This window comes from Macaca fascicularis, chromosome 16, assembly GCF_037993035.2.
Source record: "Macaca fascicularis isolate 582-1 chromosome 16, T2T-MFA8v1.1".
Lineage (NCBI taxonomy): Eukaryota > Metazoa > Chordata > Mammalia > Primates > Cercopithecidae > Macaca > Macaca fascicularis.
Window position 1 is genome coordinate 61,373,615 of NC_088390.1, and position 23,836 is coordinate 61,397,450.

At 46.1% G+C, this 23,836-nt stretch overlaps 2 protein-coding genes across 10 annotated transcripts in view; both read left to right on the forward strand.

Moving 5' to 3' along the window:
- The first annotated feature begins 42 nt into the window (after positions 1-42).
- On the forward strand, positions 43-15,979 carry CDC6 (cell division cycle 6). 9 transcript variants are annotated; one of them, XM_005584088.4, is made up of 13 exons: positions 43-261; positions 1,916-2,106; positions 3,532-3,813; positions 3,942-4,141; positions 5,313-5,488; positions 5,807-5,913; positions 6,222-6,361; positions 7,195-7,295; positions 7,417-7,536; positions 8,543-8,607; positions 13,623-13,822; positions 14,543-14,683; positions 14,987-15,979. In XM_005584088.4, exons 2-13 carry the CDS (start codon positions 1,929-1,931, stop codon positions 15,074-15,076), a joined length of 1,800 nt encoding a protein of 599 aa, XP_005584145.2. In that variant the 5' UTR covers positions 43-261; positions 1,916-1,928; the 3' UTR covers positions 15,077-15,979. The 9 variants fall into 9 exon arrangements, with proteins under 9 accessions (XP_005584145.2, XP_005584144.2, XP_065387603.1 ...); XM_005584087.4 differs by having other exon boundaries at positions 43-250; XM_065531531.1 differs by having other exon boundaries at positions 43-250; positions 5,316-5,488.
- Positions 15,980-23,107: 7,128 nt separating this feature from the next.
- Positions 23,108-23,836, forward strand: part of RARA (retinoic acid receptor alpha) — a 48,979-nt gene continuing 48,250 nt past the window's right edge. The window contains exon 1 of the mRNA XM_005584091.4: positions 23,108-23,214. The gene's annotated coding sequence lies outside the window, so the exon portion shown is untranslated. The remainder of the gene's footprint in view (positions 23,215-23,836) is intronic.

Below are 23,836 nucleotides of genomic sequence, written 5' to 3' on the forward strand. Positions count from 1 at the left end.
GAGGCCGGGCTTTGGCGGGAGGTGGGAACACTGTGGCCATTCGAATTTGGCGCGAGCGCGGCTGTATTTTGCTGCTGCCGGTGTGCAGTTTGTTCAGGGGCTTGTGGTGGTGAGTCCCTGAGCCTGCGTGTGAGAGACTTGAGAAGGATCCTGCACTGAGGAGGTGGGAAGGAGAGGATTGCTCGAGGAGGCCTGGGGTTTGTGAGGCAGCGGAGTTGCGTGAAGGCTGCGGGTTCCGGCGAGGCCCGAGGTAAAGTGAAGGTAAAAGAGCTGAGCTCGCTGGCGGTCTGAGGTCAGGATCAGGGAAAGGGCAGGTGCCCTCAGGGTAGTTATAGCAGTTGTGCGTGGTATGAAGGAGCTGAAAGTTGTAGGAAGGAAATATTCTGGGGTGCGTTGAGAGCTGCCTAGAATGAGGACTGAGTGCAGAGGCGGAGAGAACTGAGGGAAGACTGAACTGTAGTGTGAGGACTTGGGAGAGAAGAGACTAAATGTGGCGGATGCTGGGCTGAACTGGTGATAAAGACACCCCGCGTTCCTGGAGAGAGGGAATTAGAAGTTCTATATAAATCAATTCATGTAACTGTTTTTTTTTTTTTTTTTTTTTTTTTGAGACGGAGTCTCGCGCTGTCACCCAGGCTGGAGTGCAGTGGCCGGATCTCAGCTCACTGCAAGCTCCGCCTCCCGGGTTCACGCCATTCTCCTGCCTCAGCCTCCCTAGTAGCTGGGACTACAGGCGTCCGCCACCTCGCCCGGCTAGTTTTTTGTATTTTTTTTTTTAGTAGAGACGGGGTTTCACCATGTTAACCAGGATGGTCTCGATCTCCTGACCTCGTGATCCGCCCGTCTCGGCCTCCCAAAGTGCTGGGATTACAGGCTTGAGCCACCGCGCCCGGCCTGTTTTGTTTTTTTGAGACGGGGTCTCCCTCTCGTCGCCCAGGCTGGAATGCAGTGGCGCGATCTCCGCTCACTGACTGCAACCGCTCACTGACTGCAACCTCCGCCTCCCGGGTTCAAGCGATACTCCTGCCTCAGCCTCTCGAATAGCTGATACTAGAGGCGCCCGCCACCACGCCCGGCTAATTTTTTTTTTTGAGACGGAGTCTCGCCCTGTCGCCCAGGCTGGAGTGCAGTGGCACGATCTCGGCTCACTGCAAGCTCTGCCTCCTGGGTTCACGCCATTCTCCTGCCTCAGCCTCCCGAGTAGCTGGTACTACAGGCGCCCGCCACCACGCCCGGCTAATTTTTTGCATTTTTAGTAGAGAAGGGATTTCACCGTGTTAGCCAGGATGGTCTCGATCTCCTGACCTCGTGATCCACCCGCCTCGGCCTCCCAAAGTGCTGGGATTACAGGCGTGAGCCACCGCAGCCAGCCGTAATTTTTGTATTTTTACTAGAGACGGGGTTTCACCATGTTGGCCAGGCTGGTCTCGCTCGAACTCCTGACCTCAGGTGATTCGCCCGCCTCGGCCTCCCAAAGTGCTGGGATTACAGGCGTGAGCCACCACGCCCGGCCTATTTCAGGTAACTTCTTATTGCATCGCTCAGTTGGTTAAGAACTTGGGCTCTGGCGCCAGAATGCCTGGGGTTACATACCTGTTTTTCTGTGACTTTGGGCCACTGTTTATCTCAGTTTTCTCATGTGTAAAATAAAGGCTAATAGTAGTACCTACCTCTTTAAGATAGTTGTTAAACGAATTGGTACCTAAAGTGTTTATAACAGCGGCTTCCACGTAGTAGGTAGACAACAAATGTCAGTTGTTCTTGCATAGATTTGGATGTGAAGCAAAACTGAATGCTAAAATATTGTGATAACATAATTTACTTAAGAAATAAGTGTTAATCATCAGTATAAATTTATTTATTCTCTTCACTTTCACATATTGACTAGTTGTCCTGTTATTTTTTTTTAATCTAGCTGTGCTGCCATCATGCCTCAAACCCGATCCCAGGCACAGGCTACAATCAGTTTTCCAAAAAAGAAGCTGTCTCGGGCATTGAACAAAACTAAAAACTCAAGTGATGCCAAACCAGAACCGACAAATGTTCAAGCTGTAACCTGTTCTCCTCGTGTAAAAGCCCTGCCTCTCAGCCCCAGGAAACGTCTGGGTAAACCATCCATTATATCACTTTTTCACTAGCAGCTCGTGACCTTTCTTTTCTCAGTAAGATGTGTGTCCTTTGAAGGAGCTTTCTAAGTTCAGTTAAGACTTTTTTTTTTCTTTTTTTGAGACAGTCTTGCTCCATCTCCCATCCTGGAGTGCAATGGTGCGATCTCAGCTCCCTGCAACCTCTGCCTCCCAGGTTCAAGCGATTCTCCTGCCTCAGCCTCCCAAGTAGCTGGGATTACAGGCGCCCACCACCACGCCTGGCTAATTTTTTTTTTTTTTAGTAGAGACAGGGTTTCGCTATGTTGGCCAATCTGGTCTCTGACCTCCTGATCTCAGGTGATCCACCTGCCTCGGAGTGCTGGGATTACAGGCGTGAGCTACCGCTCCTGACCCTAAGACTACTCTTCATTTTAGTTATTTTCAGAATGGTTGCTAAGTGCTTACCAAACTCCAGAGTTAAGCCACTTACTGAGGTCACTTTCTGAACTACTTAATAGGTCTGATCTTCAATTCCTTAATACTGAACTTAGTTCTGTCAGTGTTTTAAGTTACCTTGTAGTTACACGGTATTATGAAATTTAACCTCAATATTTGTGAAATTAAAACAAAAAGGTGACATGCTGGATATTTTCCGTCCTTTAGAACAGTGGTTGGTAATTCTTTCTTGTTTTGGAACATTTGTTTTTAAATGGAGGGGTGATTTGGTTGTTTCTGGAGACAAGTTTGGTTGTTACAGCTGGGTGTTGCTACTGGCATAGTGGGTAGAGGCCAGGGATGCTGCTAAACATTACAATGCACAGGACAGCTCCTTGACAATGAAGAATCATTTGGTTCAAGATGTCAGTGGTGCCAACATTGAGAAAACCTGTTTCAAAACAGCCTTACAATTTCATCCTGGTAAAACCCGTTTGGTTTCTACTAAATGCAGTAGTCCTCACTTATCTATGGGGGATACATTCCAAGACCCCCAGTGGATGCCTGCAATTGAGGATAGTACCAAACCCTACGTATACTGTGTTTTTGATCTGATAACCAAGTCAGCTACTAAGTGACTAGTGGGTAGATAGCATATACAGTGTGGATATGCTGGCTGAAGGGATGATTCATGTCTCTGGTAGGATGGTGTGGGATTTCATCATGGTACTAAACTGCATGCAATTTAAAACTTGTCAATTGTTTATTTCTGGAATTTTCCATTTAGTATTTTCAGACTGAGGGTAACTAGAACGGTGGATAAGGGCACTACTGTAGTAAGATCAGTGGTGCCATCTGGTGGCCAATATTTGCTGCTAAGTGAGAAGGCATTTTATGTTGGTGGTTCTAAGGTAGAAATTCACCTCTTTCTGGGAGAGGCAGAGGTCTTGCACATCCTTTTACTATCCAATGCTATGACTGACTACATTTTGATTTTATTATGTTTCAGGTGATGACAACCTATGCAACACTCCCCATTTACCTCCTTGTTCTCCACCAAAGCAAGGCAAGAAAGAGAATGGTCCCCCTCACTCACGTACACTTAAAGGACGAAGACTGGTATTTGACAATCAGCTGACAATTAAGTCTCCTAGCAAAAGAGAACAAGCCAAAGTTGACCACAACAAAATACTTTCTTCAGTTAGAAAAAGTCAAGAGATCACAACAAATTCTGAGCAGAGATGCATATTGGAGAAAGAATCTGCATGTGTGAGACTATTCAAGCAAGAAGGTTTGTTCTTCCATGGCAACTGTTAGTGCAGCCATTGTAACCAAGGCTGATGACTCCAAATGAACCACCCAGTGGGTCTTCTCAGTCACCTTCTGTTGTGTCTAATTGACCTTTTATGTCTGGCACAGGCACTTGCTACCAGCAAGCAAAGCTGGTCCTGAACACAGCTGTCCCAGATCGGCTGCCCGCCAGGGAAAGGGAGATGGATGTCATCAGGAATTTCCTGAGGGAACACATCTGTGGGAAAAAAGCTGGAAGCCTTTACCTTTCTGGTGCTCCTGGAACTGGAAAAACTGCCTGCTTAAGCCGGATTCTGCAAGACCTCAAGGTACATTGAGAGTCTGAATTATGATGCTCTTGGTAAATGATATTTGGGTGTTTTGTTTTTGAAACAGGGTCTCACTCTCTTGTCCAAGCTGGAGTGCAGTGGTGTGATCTCGGCTCACTGCAGCCATGACCTCTTGGGCTCAGGTGATCCTCCCACCTCGACCTCCTGGATAACTGGGACTACTGGCACTCACCACTACTCCCAGCTAATTTTTTGTAGAGCAGGGTTTCACCATGTTGCCCAGACTTGTCCTGAACTCCTGAGCTCAAGCAATCGGCCTGCTTCAGCCTCCAAAGTGCTGGGATTACAGGTGTAAGCCACTGTGCCTGGCCAGCACTTAGTTTTTAAGAGTTAAGAAAGAGGGCTAGGCACAGTGGCTCACACCTGTAATCCCAGCACTTTGGGAGGCCGAGGTGGGCGGATCACCTGAGGTCAGGAGTTCGAGACCACCTTGGTCAACATGGTGAAACCCTGTCTCTACCAATAATAGAAAAAAAAAAAATTAGCCGGGTATGGTGGCAGGTGCCTATAATCCCAGCTACTTGGGAGGCTGAGGCAGGAGGATCACTTGAACTTGGGAAGCAGAGGTTGCAGTGAACTGAGATTGCACCACTGTACTCCAGCCTGGGTGACACAGCAAGACTCCATTTCAAAAGAAAAAGGAAAAAAAAGAGTTAAGAAAGAGTAGGCCTGGTGTGGTGGCTCACGCCTGTAATTCCAACACTTTGGGAGGCTGATGCGGGTGGATCACCTGAGGTCAGGAGTTCAAGACCAGCCTGGCCAACAGGGCAAAACCCCATCTCTACTAAAAATACAAAAATTAGCTGGGTGTGGTGGTGTATCCCTGTAATCCCAGCTACTTGGGAGACTGAGGCAGGAGAATCACTTGAACCTGGGAGGCAGAGGTTGCAGTAAGTTGAGATTGTGCCATTGCATTTCAGCCTGGGCAACAGAGTGAGACTCTGTCTCCAAAAGAAAAGAAAAGAGAGTAGAAGTTTCGAAGATTGAAGGTTTCTTTAAAACAAGACATTTGTAATTTCATTGTTTAAATCTTTCCAAATGAAAGTAGAGCTTCCTTACGCGCTGTTAGCTCTTCAAAGACATTTTAGGCTCTATCAGATCTTTATTTTCTGAGGCCAAAATAACTACCATGTTTGCATTTTTTTTCCAGAAGGAACTGAAAGGCTTTAAAACTATCATGCTGAATTGCATGTCCTTGAGGAGTGCCCAGGCTGTATTCCCAGCTATTGCTCAGGAGATTTGTCAGGAAGAGGTATCCAAGCCAGCTGGGAAGGACATGATGAGGAAATTAGAAAAACATATGACTGCAGACAAGGGCCCCATGATGTAAGTATTGTTCTGCTTCATGTTGCTCTGTGAAAATCTGCAAGGTCTGTTGCCCATAAAAAGTACATTTTGTATATTTGCTCTCTGAAGAATAGTTACATAAGTTTAAAGGGAAAGAAGAGAAGGAAGATACACCTAATTTTAAATTGGATTACTTGTAGATGATGTGGAGTATCCTTGTAACAGTAACTAGAGATAGGATAGATTATGATCTTTAAACTGGTCTGAGCTTTAGGAAAGTGACCTGAAGACAGCCTATACCAAACATTAGAGGGTTAGGAAGGTGAATATGGATTCTAACTGTTTCTCTTTTTATAGTGTGTTGGTATTGGATGAGATGGATCAACTGGACAGCAAAGGCCAGGATGTATTGTACACACTATTTGAATGGCCATGGCTGAGCAATTCTCGCTTGGTGCTGATTGGTTAGTGCTCAATTGTTAATGTTACGTGGTGGTTTTAAAGTTTTTTTTTTTTTAAATATATATTCAGCTTATTTATCAACTATTTTATCTTAAACCAGCTTTCTGCCTTGTCAAAATAGAAAGTTAAATGACTAGGTATATCTTACCTAATAGATATATCTTATCAATTGGGATGGGGTAGGAGACAGCTGTGAAGCAACATTAAGACGCTAGATTCTATAACTGGAAATTTATTTAGCTTTCAGAGGATTTAGTTTTCCCTTTAGGATAATGTAACCAATGATCAATGTTGTTGATCTCTTCCTTAGGTATTGCTAATACCCTGGATCTCACAGATAGAATTCTGCCTAGGCTTCAAGCTAGAGAAAACTGTAAGCCACAGCTGTTGAACTTCCCACCTTATACCAGAAATCAGATAGTCGCTATTTTGCAAGATCGACTTACTCAGGTCAGTCAGTGCCAACTATTTTGCCAAATTATGTGTTTCTTGGATCACCTGTGCTAGGAAAATTTAACAATAGTTTTAAAATATTTTTGCCTTAATTGCTTTATTAATGGAGCAAGAAGTTCCTGTGGACCATAGAGAGAACATTTTTATGTGAATTTCTGCTTCATTCATTTACTGGATGTCTCAGTGTTGAAATAAAATCAGGAGTTAGAGGAATTTTGAGATGGAGTTTTGCTCTTGTAGCCCAGGCTGGAATGCAATGGCATGATCTCGGCTCTCTACAACCTCTGCCTCCCGGGTTCAAGCAATTCTTCTGCCTCAGCCTCCCGAGTAACTGGGGTTACAGCACCCGCCACCACGCCCAGCTAATTGTTATATTTTTAGTAGAGCTCGGGTTTCACCATGTTGGCCAGGCTGGTCTCGAACTCCTAACCTCAGGTGATATGCCTGTCTCGGCCTCCAAAGTGCTCAGATTACAGGTGTGAGCCACTGTACCCGGCCTCAAGTGCTTTCTTTAATGACTTTTAAAAAATAGGGCCTATGAAAAAACTTTTTCTGTTGAAAGTAACTAAATAGATATTTTATTTTTGCTAATTTCAGTTCTGATTGCTTTTTTTCCATTTATGAACTTCTACCACATCCATACAAAATGCTTAAATGTGTGAAAACTCTCAAATATCTCCATTATTTATGAGAAGAAAAGGCATCTTTTTGACCCTAAGGAGTTGCCAATCAAGTTTAGGGTTAAATGTGAAAATATTTATGCTTGGGACATAAATTACCGAGGGAGAATCTTATAGTTCAAACTGTCATATTCTATGTCTTGTCTTAAGGTATCTAGAGATCAGGTTCTGGACAATGCTGCAATTCAATTCTGTGCCCGCAAAGTCTCTGCTGTTTCAGGAGATGTTCGCAAAGCACTAGATGTTTGCAGGTGAGTTATGGCACTGTTGCCTCCTTTTATTAAAAAAAAAAAAGAAATGCTGTTAATTGTCTCATGTAACTCAAGTGAATGTGGCTTAAGAGGCTCTGTTCTGCTACTTTTTTACGCTCAGAAAGGAGGACTTGTTTCTCAGTGGGGAGCTCTGGATTTCCACCGTGTTAATGTCTGAAACATTATCAGTCCATTACCTACAGAGGGAGAAACAAATGAGATGTTGCTGGCACTCCCTGTGGTGATTATAGATTGGTTAATTACATTTGTATTAAAAAAGACTCCAGTTTACTTTTCCATTAGCTGGTCTCAAGCAGGTTTATTTATGGACCTGAACCATCTTTGCCTTTAGACTTTTTTCCTTCCTTTCCTTTTGTGAGCACCCCTTCTTCCCTCCAGTTGGTGGTCCCCCATAGTTGTACTCCAGACCTCTTTCTCCCTTCCCATCCCCCTGCCCCTCCTGCTGGGGAAAGCCTCTGTGCTGACTGATGAAATTTCTTCCTTCCCAGTAGGGACGCTGGGTCCATTAAAATGATACTTGCTGTGCTGGCCTGCTGGTCCAACCTCCCCCTATTGCCATGCAGAAGACCCAGGTCTGGCTTATGGCTTCCTGTGGGCAAAGTACTTTGGAGAGAGCAGTGGGAGAGTAAGCTCTTCCTATTGCTAGATTGCATGATCCTGAATTTGAAAGTTTCCCCTAATCAGCAAACTACTTGGGTAAAGACTGCAACTATGAGCAATAGTCATGTAGGCTAGGGTGGTTTAGCCTACACATATCCTATGTATTTATAACTGAAGATATCTCTTTTAGGTTTGGTGTGTATGGGTGGTGCTGGCTCCCTTTAGTTAGTCACCCACACTACATATCCTCTCTCCTACCCATGACATTTTCTCCTCATCCAAGATGTTATCATTGGCTTAATGTATGATGACCTACTTGGCATCTATTAGGAGGAAACCATTGAAGTTTCTCAAATCTGACGTCCATGAATTATTTCAAAGCAATTAAGTCCCCTTATCTGAGAAATAACCCAGTTTTGTTTGGGGGCTTTAAAATTACAAAACATCATAATTTTAAAGTTAGACATAGGATATGTATAGGCTAAACCATGTTAGCCTACATGACCATTGTTCATAGTTGCAGTCTTTAAGCAATAGTCATTAATGTGCCTGCTTTTGAGGCTGGTGATTTGGTATGGTGTTTGGTTTGGCTCACACTAAATTAATTTTAGAAATTTTTTTTATAGGAGAGCTATTGAAATTGTAGAGTCAGATGTCAAAAGCCAGACTGTTCTCAAACCACTGTCTGAATGTAAGTAGTTTATCTTCTTCTTGTCTTCCTTTGTAACTGGAAGCTTAGCTTTTCTGAGGAAAGAGGTAAAAAGATGAAATGAACATAGTTAAATCCAAAATCACCCATTTTTGTGTGTGTCTGTGTTTTTAGTCTGTTTCATCTACTTTATTTCAATCTTGCCTGCCAGTACTATAGTTCATGCATTACTGGAAATGAGTTCCCAGGGTATTGCATAAATGGCTGGGACAGAGTAAGTTTTCTTTCCAAGCTCTAAAAATGAAACTTGTAGACAATGAGGTTGGATCAGCTCTCTAGGTGCTTATGTTGCGTGCACTTTAGGTCTCAATATAGGTGAAAGCAAAGCCTGATAAATAAGGGAGAATTGGGTAAAAGAATTGTGAGGCCGGCCGGGCGCGGTGGCTCAAGCCTGTAATCCCAGCACTTTGGGAGGCCGAGACGGGCGGATCACGAGGTCAGGAGATCGAGACCATCCTGGTTAACACGGTGAAACCCCGTCTCTACTAAAAAATACAAAAAACTAGCCGGCCGAGGTGGCGGACGCCTGTAGTCCCAGCTACTCGGAAGGCGGAGGCAGGAGAATGGCGTGAACCCGGGAGGCGGAGCTTGCAGTGAGCTGAGATCCGGCCACTGCACTCCAGCCTGGGTGACAGCGCGAGACTCCGTCTCAAAAAAAAAAAAAAAAAAAAGAAAAAAAAAAAAAGAATTGTGAGGCCAGAGGCCCGGCGCGGTGGCTCAAGCCTGTAATCCCAGCACTTTGGGAGGCCGAGACGGGCGGATCACGAGGTCAGGAGATCGAGACCATCCTGGCTAATACGGTGAAACCCCGTCTTTACTAAAAAAATACAAAAAACTAGCCCGGTGAGGTGGCGGGCGCCTATAGTCCCAGCTACCCGAGAGGCTGAGGCAGGAGAATGGCGTAAACCCGGGAGGCGGAGCTTGCGGTGAGCTGAGATCCGGCCACTGCACTCCAGCCTGGGCGACAGAGCGAGACTCCGTCTCAAAAAAAAAAAAAAAAGAATTGTGAGGCTAGGTGTGGTGGTTCACACCTGTAATCCCAGCACTTTGGGAGGCCAAGGCAGGAGGATCGCTTGAGCCCAGGATTGTGAGACCAGCCTGGGCAATATAGTGAGACCTTGTTTCTACAACAAAATTTTAAAAATTTTGCAGCCATTAGAAATATGAGTTCATATCCTTTTTAGGGACATGGATGAAGCTGGAAACCATCATTCTTCAGCAGAGTAACACAGGAACAGAAAACCAAATACCACATGTTCTCACTCATAAGTGGGAGTTGAACAATGAGAACACATGGATGCAGGGAGGGGAACATCACATGCCGGAGCCTGTCAGGGGTGAGGGCCAAAGGGAGGGAGAGCATGCGGGACTTAAAACCTAGATGAGGGGTTGATGAGTGCAGCAGGCCATCATGGCACATGTATACCTATGTAACAAACCTGCACATTCTGCACATGTATCCCAGAACTTAAAGTTAAAAAAAAAAAATTAGACAAGCATGGCGTGTGCCTATAGTCCTAGCTACTTGGGAGGGTGAGACAGGAGAATCACTTGAGCCGGAAAGGCAGTGGTTGCAGTGAGCTGAGATCGTGCCACTGCACTGCCAGCCTGGGCAACAAAGTGAGACTCTGTCTCAAAAGAATAATAAGAAGAAAAATTATAAGTTCAACTTGGGATAGATATCTCAAGCTTTTAAAGAAGTCTAGAGGGTAGAGGTAAAAATATCATACTGCTACAGTAAGCTACACGCTATCACAAATGACAAAACTAATTTTCCATTCCCTCAGCCCTGTTGTTTCGGTTGTGGCAAATGTAAAATGGCCATGAACTACATATCTTACAGTATTTGATATCCAGTGTTAGTCTTTATAAACAGAATAGTAAGATTTGATTGTTTCTTTTTCACTCCTACACTAGCTGGGAGTTAGTAAAATTGTTTCTGGCATTATAGTTCTGCATGAAATTCTTTCTTTTTTTCATCAATTTGCTGAAATAAAATAAAAATATTTCAGAAGTGGCCAAAAATAGTGCTTAGGCTAATAGTAGGCAATATATACCAATGTATAGACTTAGATACTGGTTTCTTCTTCCATTTCAACTTTTCAGATTATTCTCTTTTCCTCCTTTTTCCCCACCAGTAACATTTAGGCTTGTCACTGGCCCCTGTGAGCACCACTAGCACAAACATAATTAAAAGAGGTAAAGAGGTTGTAAGTTCTATCTTTTGACTTCGGGTTTGTGTGGGATTGGCTTTTTTCTTTTTCTTTTTTTTTTTTTTTCTTTTTTCTTTTTGTGTGAGACAAAATCTTGCTCTGTCTCCCAGGCTGGAGTCCAGTGTGCAATTATGGCTGGTGCGATCATGGCTCACTGCAGCTGCAGCCTCCCAGGCCCAAGCAGTCCTCTCACCTCAGCCTCCCCAGCTCCAGCTACTGCTAATTTTAAAATTTTTGTAGAGTCAATGGGTGGAGGAGTCTCCTTATGTTGCCCGGGCTGGTCTCAAACTCCTGGGATGAAGTGATTCTCCTGCCTCAGCCTACCACAGCTTTGGAATTACAGGCATGAGCCACCATACCAGGTTGAGATTGGCTTTTAATGGCTCCAGAAAGCTACAGGGAGAATGACTTCAACTAAATATAAGAAGAAAATTTCTAATAACTAGAACTAACTGGGCTTCCTTGAAACATAGTGGGTTCTCCAGCATTGAAGATATTCAGACAAAAGCTGGATAGATGCCACTTGTTGAGATTGTTTTAGAGAGGACTCAGCCATTGGGTAGGGAGTAAAAATAGACTTCTAAATTCCTTTCAGTTTTAAGATTCTTTTACTTGATCTGTGATCTCCGGTTTCTCCATTAGTCCTCTGCAGCATCCCTTTGTGGTAATATAATATTATAGAAGTAAATTGTTGTGGGACAACTGCAAGTGATTTCAGGAAGTAACTTCAGGCAAAGGTTGTTACAGAGCACGTTTCTCTGTCTTGAAATTCATGCATCTCCAAAACGATGAGGCCATAGTCTTTTTTTTTTTTTTTGAGACAGGGTCTTGCTCTGTCACCCAGGCTGGAGTACAGTGGCGTGATCTTGGCTCACTGCAACCTCCTCCTCCCAGGCTCAAGCCATCCTGCCACCCCAGCCTCCTGAGTAGCTGGGACCACAGGCACACACCACCACACCCCGCTGTTTTTTTGTATTTTTAGTAGAGATGGGGTTTCACCTTGTTGCCCAGGCTGGTCATGAATTCCTGAGCTCAAGCCATTAGTTATTTTTCCTGATCCTCTCCCTCTACCCTCCTATAGGCCCCAGTGTGTGTTGTCCCCTCTGTGTGTCTATGTGTTCTCATCATTTAGCTCCCACTTAGAAGTGAGAACATGTGGTATGTGGTTTTCTGTTCCTGCAGTAGTTTGCTAAGGATATAGTCTTATGCAGCTTATTGGCAATTTCCCAACCCCTGGCTTTTATTAAGATGATGATATCTGACCAGGCATGGTGGCTCACGCCCATAATCTCAGCGCTTTGGGAGGCGGAGGAGGGCAGATTGCTTGAGCTAAGGAGTTCAAGACCAGCCAGGGCAACATGATGAAACCCCATCTCTACAAAAAATACCAAAAAAAAAAAGATGGTGCTATCTGCTAGCATATCTAGTGACATTTTCTCAAGTGTTGCTCTACTGCTGATCAGCTTGGGCAAGTGAACCAAACCTCAAAGGTCATTTGGGGAAGCCCTCTGAAGGACTGATATGGCAGTGACTTCACTCGCCACATTTAGCCGCTCATTTGATCCAAAATATTAGGGAATTTTCCAACTTTTTTTTTTCCTTTTTTTTGAGACGGAGTCTGGCTCTGTTGCCCAGGCTGGAGTGCAGTGGCTGGATCTCAGCTCACTGCAAGCTCCGCCTCCTGGGTTTACGCCGTTCTCCTGCCTCAGCCTCCCGAGTAGCTGGGACTACAGGCGCCCGCCATCAGGCCCAGCTAGTTTTTTGTATTTTTTTTAGTAGAGACGGGGTTTCACCGTGTTAGCCAGGATGGTCTCGATCTCCTGACCTCGTGATCCACCCGTCTCGGCCTCCCAAAGTGCTGGGATTATAGGCTTGAGCCACCGCGCCCGGCCTTTTTTTTTTTTTTTTTTCCAAGACGGAGTTTCACTCTCCCGCCCAGGCTGGAGTGCAGTGGCACGATCTCGGCTCACTGCAACCTCTGCCTCCCGGGTTTAAGTGATTCTTCTGCCTCAGCCTCCCAAGTAGCTGGGATTATAGGCACCCGCCACCACACCCAGCTAATTTTTTGTGTTTTTAGTAGAGACGGGGTTTCACTGTGTTGGGCAGGCTGGTCTCAAACTCCTGACCTCAGGTGATCTGCCCACCTTGGTCTCCCAAAGTGCCGGGATTACAGGCATGAGCCACTGCACCCAGCCTTTTTTTTTCTTTCCTTTCTTAATTACCAAGCACAGTCACCATATTTGCTTCAAGGTTCTGTTATTCTGTACCTCTGAGATACTAGGAACTAGCCTGGCGTGGTGGCATGCACCTGTAATCCTAGCTACACAGGAGGCTGAGACGGGAGGATCACTTGAGCCCAGGAAGCCAAGGCTGCAGTGAGCCATGCTAGTGCCACTGCACTCCAGCCTGAGCGACAGAGATCCTGTCCCCGCCCCCACGCCCCACCCCCGCCAAAAAAAAAAAAAAAAAGTTCTCTGGTCCTTTCATGAGGTGGGTTTTGTCCCTCTGACATTAAATTACATTCCATAAGACAAAATAGCTCACTATTTGGCCCAGAGAAAGGGTAACCCTACTTTTCAAGTCATCCCACATTATTTTGACATCTTTAAGAGAATAGCGTTATCTCTCATCCTTTGGCCTCTGGTTAGAGAGAACCTCTGCTTTGCCACCATGTGACCGTACTTGAATTTCCTTTAGCTCAAACTTAGTATCATCCGTCTCATCATGCATACACACACACAATATTTTAGAAAACGAATTAAGCTTGACTTATTTACTTTATAGGTAAATCACCTTCTGAGCCTCTGATTCCCAAAAGGGTTGGTCTTATTCACATATCCCAAGTCATGTCAGAAGTTGATGGTAATAGGATGACCTTGAGCCAAGGAGCACAGGATTCCTTCCCTCTTCAGCAGAAGATCTTGGTCTGCTCTTTGATGCTCTTGATCAGGCAGTTGAAAATCAAAGAGGTCACTCTGGGGAAGGTAAGTTGGGATGGAGCAGACAGAGCGGAGGCAGAGATCAGAATCTGCTTTGCAGAGCAGGTATTTTCCAAAAGGCCTATGATATTTCAGCTGATATGAATTTAAAATGGATTTTAACAGTAAGAATTAATACTGGTACTCTATAAAAGGCACCTATTTCCCTTGGGTTGTGGTTGAGAGTTTACCATTAATCTTTTCCCCATACTCCCCTTCATTTCTGCATCTCTCTATGAAATACATAAAGCCCCTTTCCTACATTACTGTATAGGTTTTCGGGAATATCTACAGAAGCCTGTTCAAGGATTTTTTTTTTTTTTTTTTTTTTGACGCGGAGTCTTGCTCTGTGCCCCAGGCTGGAGTGCAGTGGCGCGATCTCGGCTCACTGCAAGCTCCGCTCCCCCGGGTTCACGCCATTCTCCTGCCTCAGCCTCCCGAGTAGCTGGGACTACAGGCGCCCGCCACCTCGCCTGGCTAATTTTCTTGTATTTTTAGTAGAGACGGGGTTTCACCGTGTTAGCCAGGATGGTCTCGATCTCCTGACCTCATGATCCGCCCGTCTCGGCCTCCCAAAGTGCTGGGATCAAGGATTTTATTGAAAAGAGGAAGAAATAGGGTATTCAGATATGTTTTTGCAAACCTAGACTCAGGTTTCTTAAATGATTAAAGGCTATAAGCAATGTGACTATTAAGCAGCATTTGTTCTCCCTTGTTTCCTACCAGTTATATGAAGCCTACAGTAAAGTCTGTCGCAAACAGCAGGTGGCAGCTGTGGACCAGTCAGAGTGTTTGTCACTTTCAGGGCTCTTGGAAGCCAGGGGCATTTTAGGATTAAAGAGAAACAAGGAAACCCGTTTGACAAAGGTACAACTGCTTTTTTATGACAGTGTTTTTAATTGTTCTATTTTGTAGAGTGATGCTAAAGTAAAGGTTTATTGTTAAACGAGATGACCACAATTAGTTAAACAAGTCAATTTTTGTTAGGTAAGGTTTAAGGTGTATAAAGATGGGAGTGTGATATGAATATTTTTTCAGGCCATTGGAAAAAAAAAGTAGTAGAGACTTTTGTCTTTTGTGAGAAAAGTTTAATATGGTATAAGTTTGTGTACTGACAACTTTGCTTTTATGAGTTCTCCAGTGTGAAAAATCCTTTTCTTTTCTTTACAGGTGTTTTTCAAGATTGAAGAGAAGGAAATAGAGCATGCTCTGAAAGATAAAACTTTAATTGGAAATATCTTAGCTACTGGATTGCCTTAAATTCTTCTACACCCCACCTGAAAGTATTCAGCTGGCATTTAGAGAGCTACAGTCTTCATTTTAGTGCTTTACACATTCGGGCCTGAAAACAAATATGACCTTTTTTACTTGAAGCCAATGAATTTTAATCTATAGATTCTTTAATATTAGCACAGAATAATATCTTTGGGTCTTACTATTTTTACCCATAAAAGTGACCAGGTAGACCCTTTTTAATTACATTCACTACTTCTACCACTTGTGTATCTCTAGTCAATGTGCTTGCAAGTGTACAGATCTGTGTAGTGGAATGTGTATATATTTACCTCTTTGTTTGCTGAAACATGAGTGGGTATTTTTTTGTTTTTTGTTTTTGAGGCCGCATCTCACCCTGTTGCCCAGGCTAGAGTGCATTGGCGTGTTCTCTGCTCACTGCAGCATCCGCTTCCCAGGTTGAAGCGATTCTCTTGCCTCAGCCTCCCAAATAGCTGGGATTACAGGTGCCCACCACTGTGCCCAGCTAATTTTTGTATTTTTAGTAGAGACAGGGTTTTACCATGTTGGCCAGGCTGGTCTTGAACTCCTGACCCTCAAGTGATCCACCCACCTTGGCCTTCCAAAGTGCTGGGATTACAGGCGTGAGCCACCACGCCCAGCCATGAGTGTATTTTGTTAAGAACTTTGAGGTTAGGGTAAGAAGAATGAAAATGATCCAGAAAAATGCAAGCAAGTCCACATGGAGATTTGTAGGACACTGGTTAAAGAATTTCTTTCTTTTTGGAGTATACTATGTTCATGGTGCAGATACTATGACATTATGGCATTTTAAAGACTCGTTGAGTTTCTTGGGCACTCCCAAGGGCGTTGGGGTCATAAGGAGACTGTAACTCTACAGATTGTGAATATATTTATTTTCAAGTTGCATTCTTTGTCTTTTTAAGCAATCAGATTTCAAGAGAGCTCAAGCTTTCAGAAGTCAATGTGAAAATTCCTTCCTAGATTGTCCCACAGTCTTCGCTGCCCTTGGATGAAGCCACTTATTTCAAGATGCTTACTTTGGGATTGGGTTTTCATCTAAACACATTTTTCCAGTCTTATTAGATAAATTAGTCCATATGGTTGGTTAATCAAGAGTCTTCTGGGTTTGGTTTGGTGGCATTAAATGGCAATTTGTGACTGAGACACCAGAGGGCACCATTATAACATTGACTGCTTTGAAAGGGGATGCTTGAGGCTGAGGTAGTTTTGAGGGAAAGGGGGAAGTTCTAGTTTGATTTGTTTGGGAGATTGCTGTACTTTTATAACTCAAGCAAATGCTTGAAGTGTAAACCATGTGTGATACGAATGATCTGAGAGCCAGTGACCAAGTCTGCTTTTCCCAGAGCTCTCCTGCTGCCGCCTCTACCTTTCTGACATGGCCTTCCATTTGGGAACTTGATATGTGTACAAATGATATGTTGGCCACTGTTTCATTCATCCTGACCACTGTATCCTTGTAATGTGATCTGAACTACAACAGGTGGTATGGGATAGAGGCAGGGAAAGCAGAGAGAGCCCTCTGAAATGAACACTACCCACTGGTGTGTGTAGCACAAGATAGTCTGTAGGCATGAGCCTGAATGTTGTTCTCACACTCCTTTACTAGAGCATTCATTCCCTCTGAAGGCAGTTTGAACATGGAAACACAGTTCTATACCTAGAAGGTTGGAAAGTGTCTGGGAGTATAAGGGTTAACAGGCATAATTGCAAAGATTGTCCAAAGACTGATGGAGAGCAGAGACTGAATGGGATTGAGAACAGATGCGAAGCTTGATTTAAATTACATTTTATTGGATGCTGCAGCCTTAAGAGACGTGACTGCTTTACAGTTTGTTTCCACACTGTGGGCAGCTGCTGTCTGTTCTGTGTCCACAATAGGATCCTGCCCAATAAGGAGCAGCCTCCCCACCTCGTTGTGTTTGAGGCTTGGCGCCTTCGTCTTAACTGTAGGGCTTGAGTCAGGAACACGGCTTGACTCGCAGTGGGGCTGCTATGTATCCTCCCTGGCTTCCAGCCAAAATCACATTGGTAGATTCGAAGGGGCCAAATTTGTTTCCCCTCTATCTCCTTTCTCTTTCCCCTGGTTTTGGAAATAGGGTTTTCTGTCTACTGATTTGTTAGTTTCCTTTTCTTTACTTCTCCCCTCATTGTCAATTTCTAGGTCATTGCTGCTCTTAAGACTTTAGCAATTGGAACAGGATTGGTTCTGTCAATGATGCGTGAAGCAGACTTAGTGTCCCTGCTTGGCTTCCGCTGCCCTTGTGGGAGCAAAAACTGATATATGTTTGTCAGTAAAGTCTTAAGTGTAATTCAGACTGCTGAGGAAGAAAGCCCTTTCCTTGCTGGCTTTTCTCACTGAAGCTGAGAGCTACAGGAAGGTGGTAGGAGTTTTAGTGGGATGGGATGGGATGGGCTTGTGGTTAGCAGTTTTTGCCACGATTATAGGCTGCTTCACTTAGAGCAGTGGCAAAGATGCTGACCTACATTCTTCCTTTTGAAGGTGATGAAGTGTCTGTCTATATCCTGGTTTATCTCTCACCCCCACCCCAAGGAAGCTGATTAAGCTTCCATAGAGTATTGGATATTGCCATGGAAAGAGCATAGACAAAATAAATTGGTGTGTATTTCAACCCCAGAGCTGCCACAGACATTTCTGGCTCAATGGAGACTTGCTTGTGGCTAGCTAACTGCAAGAATGTGTGAGGTCCAGGCTGGGCGTGGTGGCTCACGCCTGTAATCCCAGTACTTTGGGAGGCCGAGGCAGGTGGATCATCTGAGGTCAGGAGTTTGAGACGAATCTGGCCAACATGGCGAAACCCTGTCTCTACTAAAATAAAGTAGCCAGGCATGGTGGCGTGTTCCTGTCATTCCAGCTACTGGAAGGCTGAGGCAGGAGAATGACTACAACCCGGGAGGCAGAGGTTGCAGTGAGCCGAGATAGCACCATTGCACTCCAGCTTGGGCGACAGAGTGAGACTGTCTCAGAAAAAAAAAAAAATGCCGGGTGCAGTGGCTCACGCCTGTAATCCCAGCACTTTGTGGGGCCAAGGCAGGCGGATCACTTGAGGGTCAGGAGTTCAAGACCAGCCTGGCCAACATGGCGAAACCCTGTCTTTACTAGAAGTACAAAAATTAACCTGGCACCGTGGTACACACCTAAAATCACAGCTACTCGGGAGACTGAGGCAGGAGAATTGCTTGAGCCTGGGAGGTGGAGATTGCAGTGAGATGAGATCATGCCACTGTACTCCAGACTGGGTGACAGAGTAAGACTGTCAAAAAATAATGTGTGAAGTCCAATCTACCCAGGGATCAAAAAGTTGGCAGAGCCTTATTCTCTCTGAGCCCCCCGTTTGCATTCCTCCCTATCTTTACTAAGTGTCCCTTTGAATATACATCAGGCCAGGTGTGGTGGCTCATGCCTGTAATGCCAACACTTTGGGAGGAGGCAGCAGCGGGAGGATTACTTGAAGTCAGGAGCTTGAGACCAGCTTGGGCCACATAGTGAGACCCCCCCCTTACCCTTCTCTACCAAAAAAATCTTAAAAATTAGCTGGGCATGGTGGCATGCACCTGTAGTCCTAGCTACTCGGGAAGCTGAGGTGGGAGGATGCTTTGAGCCCAGGAGTTCAACTCGGCATGGGCTGTGATCACACCACTGCATTACAGCCTGGGTGACAGAGTGAGACCCTGTCTCTAAAAGTAAAAGACAGAAAGCAGATACACCAATAAGAATGAGAAGTTGGGAATAAGATGTGACTTTGTGACTTCGGTTTTATATATATATATATATATATATATATTTTTTTTTTTTTTTTTTTGTAAGACTGAGTCTCGCTCTGTCACCCAGGCTGGAGCAGTGGTGCGATCTCTGCTCACTGAAAGCTCCACCTCCCAGGTTCACGCCATTCTCCTGCCTCAGCCTCCTGAGTAGCTGGGACTACAGGTGCTCACCACCACGCCCGGCTAATTTTTTCTGTATTTTTAGTAGAGACGGGGCTTCACTGTGTTAACCAGGATGATCTCGATCTCCTGACCTCGTGATCCGCCCGCCTCGGCCTCCCAAAGTGCTGGGATTACAGGCTTGAGCCACCATGCCTGGCTGGTTATATATTTTTTAAATATCTTGAGAGGTGTTAACCTTGACTGCTGAGGGAGAACAAAAGAGAGCCAAGATTGAAATTTCATTTACATTTGTATCTGTCCCTAGCAATTAGCGTAGTGCCTAATACCTGGTAGGTACTCAATAGTTGCTGAACAGATAAATTAACCAAATAAGATGCTGCCTTTTCCTCCATGTTGAGAACAGTTCTTTTTTTTTTTTTTTTTTTTTTTTTTTTTTTTTTTTTGAGACGGAGTCTCACGCTGTTGCCCAGGCTGGAGTGCAGTGGAGCGATCTCGGCTCACTGCAAGCTCCGCCTGCTGGGTTCACGCCATTCTCCTGCCTCAGCCTCCTGAGTAGCTGGGACTACAGGCGCCCGCCACCGCGCCCGGCTAATTTTTTTTGTATTTTTAGTAGAGACGGGGTTTCACTGTGGTCTCGATCTCCTGACCTTGTGATCCGCCCGCCTCGGCCTCCCAAAGTGCTGGGATTACAGGCTTGAGCCACCGCGCCCGGCTCTTTTTTTTTTTTTTTTTTTTTTTGAGACGGAGTCTCGCTCTGTCGCCCAGGCGGAGTGCTGTGGCCGGATCTCAGCTCACTGCAAGCTCCGCCTCCCGGGTTCACGCCATTCTCCTGCCTCAGCCTCCCGAGTAGCTGGGACTACAGGCGCCCGCCACCTCACCCGGCTAGTTTTTTGTATTTTTTAGTAGAGACGGGGTTTCACCGTGTTAGCCAGGATGGTCTCGATTTCCTGACCTCGTGATCCACCCGTCTCGGCCTCCCAAAGTGCCGGGATTACAGGCATGAGCCACCGCGCCCGGCCTGAGAACAGTTCTAAGGTGAAGGTAAATGTTGGTACTTTTGCACAAAGGTGGAGCAGGCCTCTGCATAACAAGGGTGCTCTGTCTTAGAAAATGTGTCTTGGCACAGTTTTGGAGCATTAGCCTCACAGATGCATTCCAATCACTCCCTCTGATGTAGTGGCATTTTGCTTGAGGCAACTTCCATGTTGCTGGTGGGACGCTTTGGCTGTGCGGGGAAGAGTCTCACCTACAGGCTGGCAAGAGAGCTGCCTGTCTGGATGTTACGCAGTGTGGCTAGATTGGCTAGAAGTTGGGTCTCTAGGCAAGGGTTTAGGGAGAAGCCCATCTTTGATGTCCCACTTTTTTTTTTTTTTTTTTTTTTTGAGACGGAGTCTTGCTCTGTGGCCCAGGCTGGAGTACACTGGTGCGATCTCGACTCACTGCAAGCTCCGCCTCCCGGGTTCGCGCCATTCTCCTGCTTCAGCCTCCCGAGTAGCTGGGACTACAGGTGCCTGCCACCACGCCCGGCTAATTTTTTGTATTTTTAGTAGAGACGGGGTTTCACCGTGTTAGCCAGGATGGTCTCGATCTCCTGACCTTGTGATCCGCCCGTCTTGGCCTCCCAAAGTGCTGGGATTACAGGCGTGAGCCACTGTGCCCTGCCTGATATCCCACTTTTTAACTTGGGGAAAGTTGTGATCTCAGGTTCCTCCTGAAAAGATAAGGTACTTTCTAAGATACCTTCTCTTAAGCTACAAACAGTGCAGGTCTTCCTCTTGGAAGCAGTGTGTTCTGTAAGGGGAGAAGGTGTGCCCTCTGGCCTCCCCTTGATTTTCAACCCCAAGGCACTGGCAGTGGAAGTTAATTGGGTGCAAGGGGCTTGGGTAAAGGCTGAAGACTGGCAAAAGGAGAGAGCCAGCTTCGTTTTTTAAAAAGCTCTAATTGAGTTCTGAATCAGCCTCACTCCCTTTGATCCCTCCTCTGTTTCCCACACTGCCTGAAAGAGCTAGATCAGCACTTTATAACAAGGGTGCGCCTGCTCCCCGCACCGCCCCCCTCTCCTGACGCTCTCTGCTGCCGCCATCCACTGCTTGTCTCCTTCAGTTAAGATAATGAAGATGCTGAGAGATAAAATGTGTATTTAATAAGTGTGGGGGTAGGGAGGCGGAAAGGGGCAACCAGGGCCTTCCCTAGTTTGGGGCCTCGCCAAGACTTAAGCTGAAAGCAAAGCTAGAGTAAGACTTGGCCCCAGGGTGTGGGGGTTTCTGGGCCTCAATCCAGCTGACTTCACTGCCTGCTGTTTGCCCTAAATTCCCCCACCTCCACCCTCTCACCCCCACACTGCTTTCTTCTTGCTCCCAATGGGAAAAAGGACTCTTGCTTCGACTTTCTTTTCAGCTGGTAACTTGGCCTTTGGTGCGGTGCCCCCCACCCCAGTGTCAGCTGCAAGGTCGGGCTAGGGCAGCCCCCTCTAGCCTAGGCCTGTAGAAGCTGTGGGTTCACAGTGGGGGGTGAAAAAGCTGGAGTTAATGAAGACCAGCTGCTAGTCTGAGTTCTGCCTACAGCTAGCTGGAGGCCGGCCTTTGGTGGTGGTTGATGGGGGGTGGGGTGACCTCCATCCATGGGCACAAGGATATCCTGTGGCAGCTAGGCTTGTGCTTCTCTCTGAGCTTAGTTTTATCCTTAGTCTGTAAGAGAGTAGTCTGTTTTCTTCTTCCCCTACTTCTCTCCTCCCCAAATAACACTCAGCTCTTATTGAACTTTATAACTGTAGTGGTGGCCCAGCTGAGATCTGAGGATCTCCAAACCCTTTTGTAAACACTCATTAACTGCCTGGGAAGAACGAAGAGCCCTGTTTAACAGCTGGGAGAGAACTGAGGCACATTAGGGTGAAAGGCTTGACCTAAACTCACCCCATGGACTCCACCCTGGGGCCTTCCATCCTTAGTCCAGCTCCTTTACTCAGTTCTTCCTGCAAGACAGAAAGAGGTGGAGGCATTGCTGGTGTCTTCTCCCCTTCTAGGCAAAGGCCATGCCCTCTCCCCTCAAGTCTGTCCCTGACTTCCTCTGGCCCTTCCCCTGATGACATTTTCCCTGCTCTGCTGCTAGAGATATGTGCAACTCTCCTTGCAAAATGTTCTCAATCCACAACTTCAGAATTCTTATCCACCTTTCTCTTGCCCATGTAGCCCACCAAACCTGAATTCTCCCTTTTGAGCTACTGAGAAGACTGGCTATACTAAACCGAATCACTGACCTTGAAGTTGATCTGTTGTATTGAAGTCCCTCTGCCCCTAGATTTATCCTAAATGGTATCTAGGAAAATATTCTCTCTTTAACTTGTTTATTCTGGTCATAAAGATTCGGGACATTACTAAGGGCTGGGTAGGGGCACTAGTTGACCTCTAGATTCTGCATCCTGTTCTTCCACTGCCAGTCACCATTTCCAGTAATAGATGTAACCCAAAGTCCTTTTTTGTTTTTTTCTCCTTCCCTAACCCCACCTGTTTATACTCTTGCCTATATATGTACATTTGCAGACCCCACACATTCCCAGGTACACATACATTGGTCCTACCTTTTCCCCCCTGTTTCCAGCTGCCATCTAAGTGAGCCTGCACTTTTTACATGCTGAAAATCTGTTTTCTTTTCCCCCTGGATGGCATCCTAGGCACTTGGGAATAACTGGGAGGGATGAAGGGACTCCTGCAGTCCATGAGGAAGAGGACAAAAGTGAGCGCCCAACCAAACGAATGCTCCCTTCCCAAAACCTCTAGCCGAATGCCTTAGCAGGAGTGGCAGGGAAAGAGATCTTAACCCCACCTCCAGCACCAAAACCTAAATCCATCTGTTCAGGGCAGGCAGGAAGAAATGTCTACTTTCTCCTGTTTCATGCCATCCTATCCTCAAGTTGTCCATATGCTGTGTATTTGAGACAGGGAACTGTTCCTGTCCCCAGCCGACGACCAGACGCCCATCTTTCTTCCAGTGGGTTATTTCTTCCCAATCAGTCCTCCGCTCTGCGCCGGCTGACCCAGTGGAAGAGGGCGGGGAGAGCCTTCTGCTTGACGAGTGGGCTTTAGGACCCAACGGGAACCCGTGCCTCTTGCAGCAGCCTAACCCAGAAGCAGGGGGGAATCCTGAATCGAGCTGAGAGGGCTTCCCCGGTTCTCCTGGGAACCCCATCGCCCCCCTGCCAGCACACACCTGAGCAGGTAGGACCATGCACACCCCTTCCCAATTCTTCTTTGGCCGCCTTTGACCCTGGCCTCTGCTTCTGATCTAGCCGTTTCCCTCTCGCCAGTTCTGGCTTTCCCCATCCCTCCTCTCCCGTCGCTCACTGTAGTCCTGGGAGGTGGGAGCCTGGGAACAGTGGGGTGTCTGAAAGCTCAGAGCCCCCTGCACCCTCCTCCTGAGGCAGTTCCCGGTCTCTAGCTAAGAGTGGGGAGTAGGGGGAAGGTCTGCCCAGGCCCCACGCCCTTGCACCCTCCTTTGCAGTATTGCCTAATACCCCTTCCCCCACCTCACCTAGACTGGAGAATTGGCAAGTGCTGGGGTAACAGAGGAGAGAGCCAGAGAGAGACCTGAGCTTTCCCCGAGGGATTTCTTTCTTGCTTCCTCGCCCAAAGAACTCAGGACTTTGCCCCCACTCCCTACTCACCTTGTAGGGGAACTAATGTCCCCTTCCAGGTTCATCTCACACTTGGGTGGCTAAAGGCTTTGCTGGAGGGTAGTGGAGGTTGTGAGCATTTTGGTGACCTTTTCCTCTAGGAAAGTTCTTTCAGCTTAGAGCCCCCATCGCTGTCAACATCTCAACACCTGCTGCAGAAGCCCCCA

Bases quoted from the DNA above. Each gene is read 5' to 3' on its own strand.
- CDC6 (XM_005584088.4), top strand. From the start codon at position 1,929: ATGCCTCAAACCCGATCCCAGGCACAGGCTACAATCAGTTTTCCAAAA. The intron at 3,814-3,941 runs GTTTGTTCTTCC...TGTCTGGCACAG, and splicing joins GAGACTATTCAAGCAAGAAG to GCACTTGCTACCAGCAAGCA. The intron at 5,489-5,806 runs GTAAGTATTGTT...CTCTTTTTATAG, and splicing joins GCAGACAAGGGCCCCATGAT to TGTGTTGGTATTGGATGAGA.